The following is a 2,500-nucleotide window of genomic DNA, read 5'->3' as shown; positions in this document are numbered from 1 at the left end:
TCAGAGGGTCACGTTGGACCGCTGCTTTGAATTGCAGTATTGTAAGTGCGATAAACTACTCACATAAAAGAAACATACAAGATCCTATAATTTAAGCGATTCTTAAAGTTACTAACCCTTCAACACTGCCAATTTACAACAAAAGCATTGATTTTCCATTTTTTTTAGTTTCCTTTGAAGTTGCTAATTAGTGAGTTATTTAGAAAACATAGCTGCATTAATAGGAGGCTCAAACCAGTATGAACACTGTCACTGAAGAATACGTACAGGATTAGAAGGATGGAATCTACAACACTGTATCACTAAGCAGCTATGTTATGGTACGATGTAAAACAAAAGTTATTGCTTAACAAAATGTGCTCAATATTGTGACATTAAAGGTGACCATAGCATTAGGAGATGCCTTTATCTTCGAGAAACGAACTTGGTGAACCCCATTAAATTAAAAGGCTAGATTTAAACTATTTACAGAGTTTGTAGACGGCTTTCATGTTACTATGTTGACCTATTATATAATACAATAAAGATAGCATCTTGTTATGAAAAAAAAAAATGGTGTTTCAATTACGATACCAGAACAATGCCGATGCGTGAGCAAGTGTTGTAAAGCCAGTCCTTCACATACTGTAAGGCTGGCATTCTCTTGAAATTAATGAAGCTGGATTGAGCCACCTTGAAAAGACAGTAGTCACATGAAGTATTCAGGCTTCTGGCGAGAAGCACTAAAAAGACAAATGTTGTTAACGTTCCCACGTACAGATTTTTGTTAAACTTGCCACGCAGAAAGGTAGTGATCTACTTTTGCCAAAAAGGGAAAAAAAAAATGGGGGGGTCACCGTGCTCGTTTTTGAGATCATGGGGTGCACTTTTAGAAGATTGCGTTATTTCACGACGATCTTAGCTTACAACTGTCAGCAATAAAAAAACTACACTAGTGAAATTTAGATCAGGTAAACGTACTCAATTCAACATAACTAATATAACTAAACAAACTTTTGCAGCTGATGTCTTTTTCTGAGGTGAAATAGACCTTGAAAAACGATACATATTAGTCTAAGAAAGAAAACGGTCGCACGAGAGCATAAAAGGCGAAATATTTGTAACTTCTTACTTACAATTTTTTTTTGTTTTTTGTTAAAATGGACAAAATCAGGAAAGGACGTGATCTACGGAAAGAAAAATGGGGGACACTGAGCATTCAAGGGAATAAAATCACTGCGAAGTTCTCAAAGCGATTGTCTGTTCGCACTGTCACGCAATGGCGTGACATTTCCGAGAAGACCTGGGTCCACAGCTAGCCCATAGTGCCACATGCTTTCACGCTCCATTCTTGTGGAAAATGTTTGCACCTTTAGCATCGTGTTTACCTGCGTGATCTGCGATGCATGACGTGTGCGTGACATGCGCCAAATAAACGAAATAAATGCGCAGTAGCAATGAGCGCGAACGTCCTTAATAGGCCTTATTCACGATAGCCGACAAGTTTGTTTTCAAATTGTCATGCAAATTAGCCATGTGTTATGCTGGGGGGCAAACATTGGAAAAAAGGTAAATTGCGGAAAATCGGCTCGTCGAGATATTGAAATAACATTGCAAAAAGTCCATTTTAGTATTTAGAATTAATTACCTTTCATGATAATCTTATATCTTTGATTGCCTTTGACATTTTGACTTTCTACTTCGTTATCTGCTCATTTTTCACCAAAAAAAACGCCGAAGTAACCTGTGTAATGATTGTATTTTACCGCTTAGGTGAACGTGAAACAAATCATCATATTCGTTATAACCTCTCGAACTTGTGTTGTTTGCCCCCTCAGAAGTGTGTAGCTAATTTGCATGATAATAGCAAATCCAACATGGCGCCCATCATGAATAAGGTCTATTAGCCATTGCTCAGTAGTAAAACCACTTCTTCCCCAGTTATTAAGAAACTGCCTTTCTCGACATTCTGAACTCCCTTCTTTTACTGAATCGCATCATAAGTAACGTGACTGTCCGATAATTTCTTTTTTATGTGTGTGTGTGTGTGTTAAGGATTCCAGATAGCCCTGGCTAGAAGTTCATCCAACCTTAACAGCACCATTAATTATGACATCAGCCTCAAGGCAGCAATTTCAAGAACTTGGCCCCAACAAAGTTCAAGTCACCATTTTGGCTTCTGAGTGGGGATCCAGTAAAGGTGGACTTTCCACAATCAACAGAGAGTTGGCCATACAGCTGGCCAAATTCCCAGAAGTCCAAATCACATACTTTTTACCGAAATGCTGTGAGGAGGATAGGAAAGTAGCTCTCAGCCATGGCATAAATATTCTTGAGGCAACACCACGGCCTGGGTTTGAAGAAATGGATTGGCTTAGCTTTCCCTCAACACATTTGGAGATTGATGTAATTGTTGGTCATGCTGTGAAACTCGGTCGTCAAGCACAAGTTATTCGTGACCATCACAAATGCGTGTGGCTTCAAGTGGTACACACTGACCCAGAAGAGCTAGGAATGTTCA

The 2,500-nt window shown here is 38.9% G+C and overlaps 1 protein-coding gene across 3 annotated transcripts in view; it reads left to right on the top strand.

The window, feature by feature from the left end:
• Positions 1–2,500, top strand: part of LOC137986737 (protein NLRC3-like) — a 16,315-nt gene that overhangs the window by 5,639 nt on the left and 8,176 nt on the right. For all 3 annotated transcript variants that reach the window (XM_068833668.1, XM_068833667.1, XM_068833669.1), the window contains one exon: positions 2,035–2,500. This exon is cut by the window's right edge and continues 777 nt beyond it. In XM_068833668.1, the coding sequence (XP_068689769.1) occupies positions 2,089–2,500 (412 nt within the window). In that variant the 5' untranslated portion in view covers positions 2,035–2,088. The remainder of the gene's footprint in view (positions 1–2,034) is intronic.

The sequence above is a fragment of the Montipora foliosa genome, unplaced genomic scaffold, assembly GCF_036669935.1.
Source record: "Montipora foliosa isolate CH-2021 unplaced genomic scaffold, ASM3666993v2 scaffold_288, whole genome shotgun sequence".
NCBI classification, from domain to species: Eukaryota; Metazoa; Cnidaria; class Anthozoa; order Scleractinia; family Acroporidae; genus Montipora; species Montipora foliosa.
Note: the sequence above shows the minus strand (reverse complement) of the source record. Positions and strands in the feature narration are given on the sequence as shown.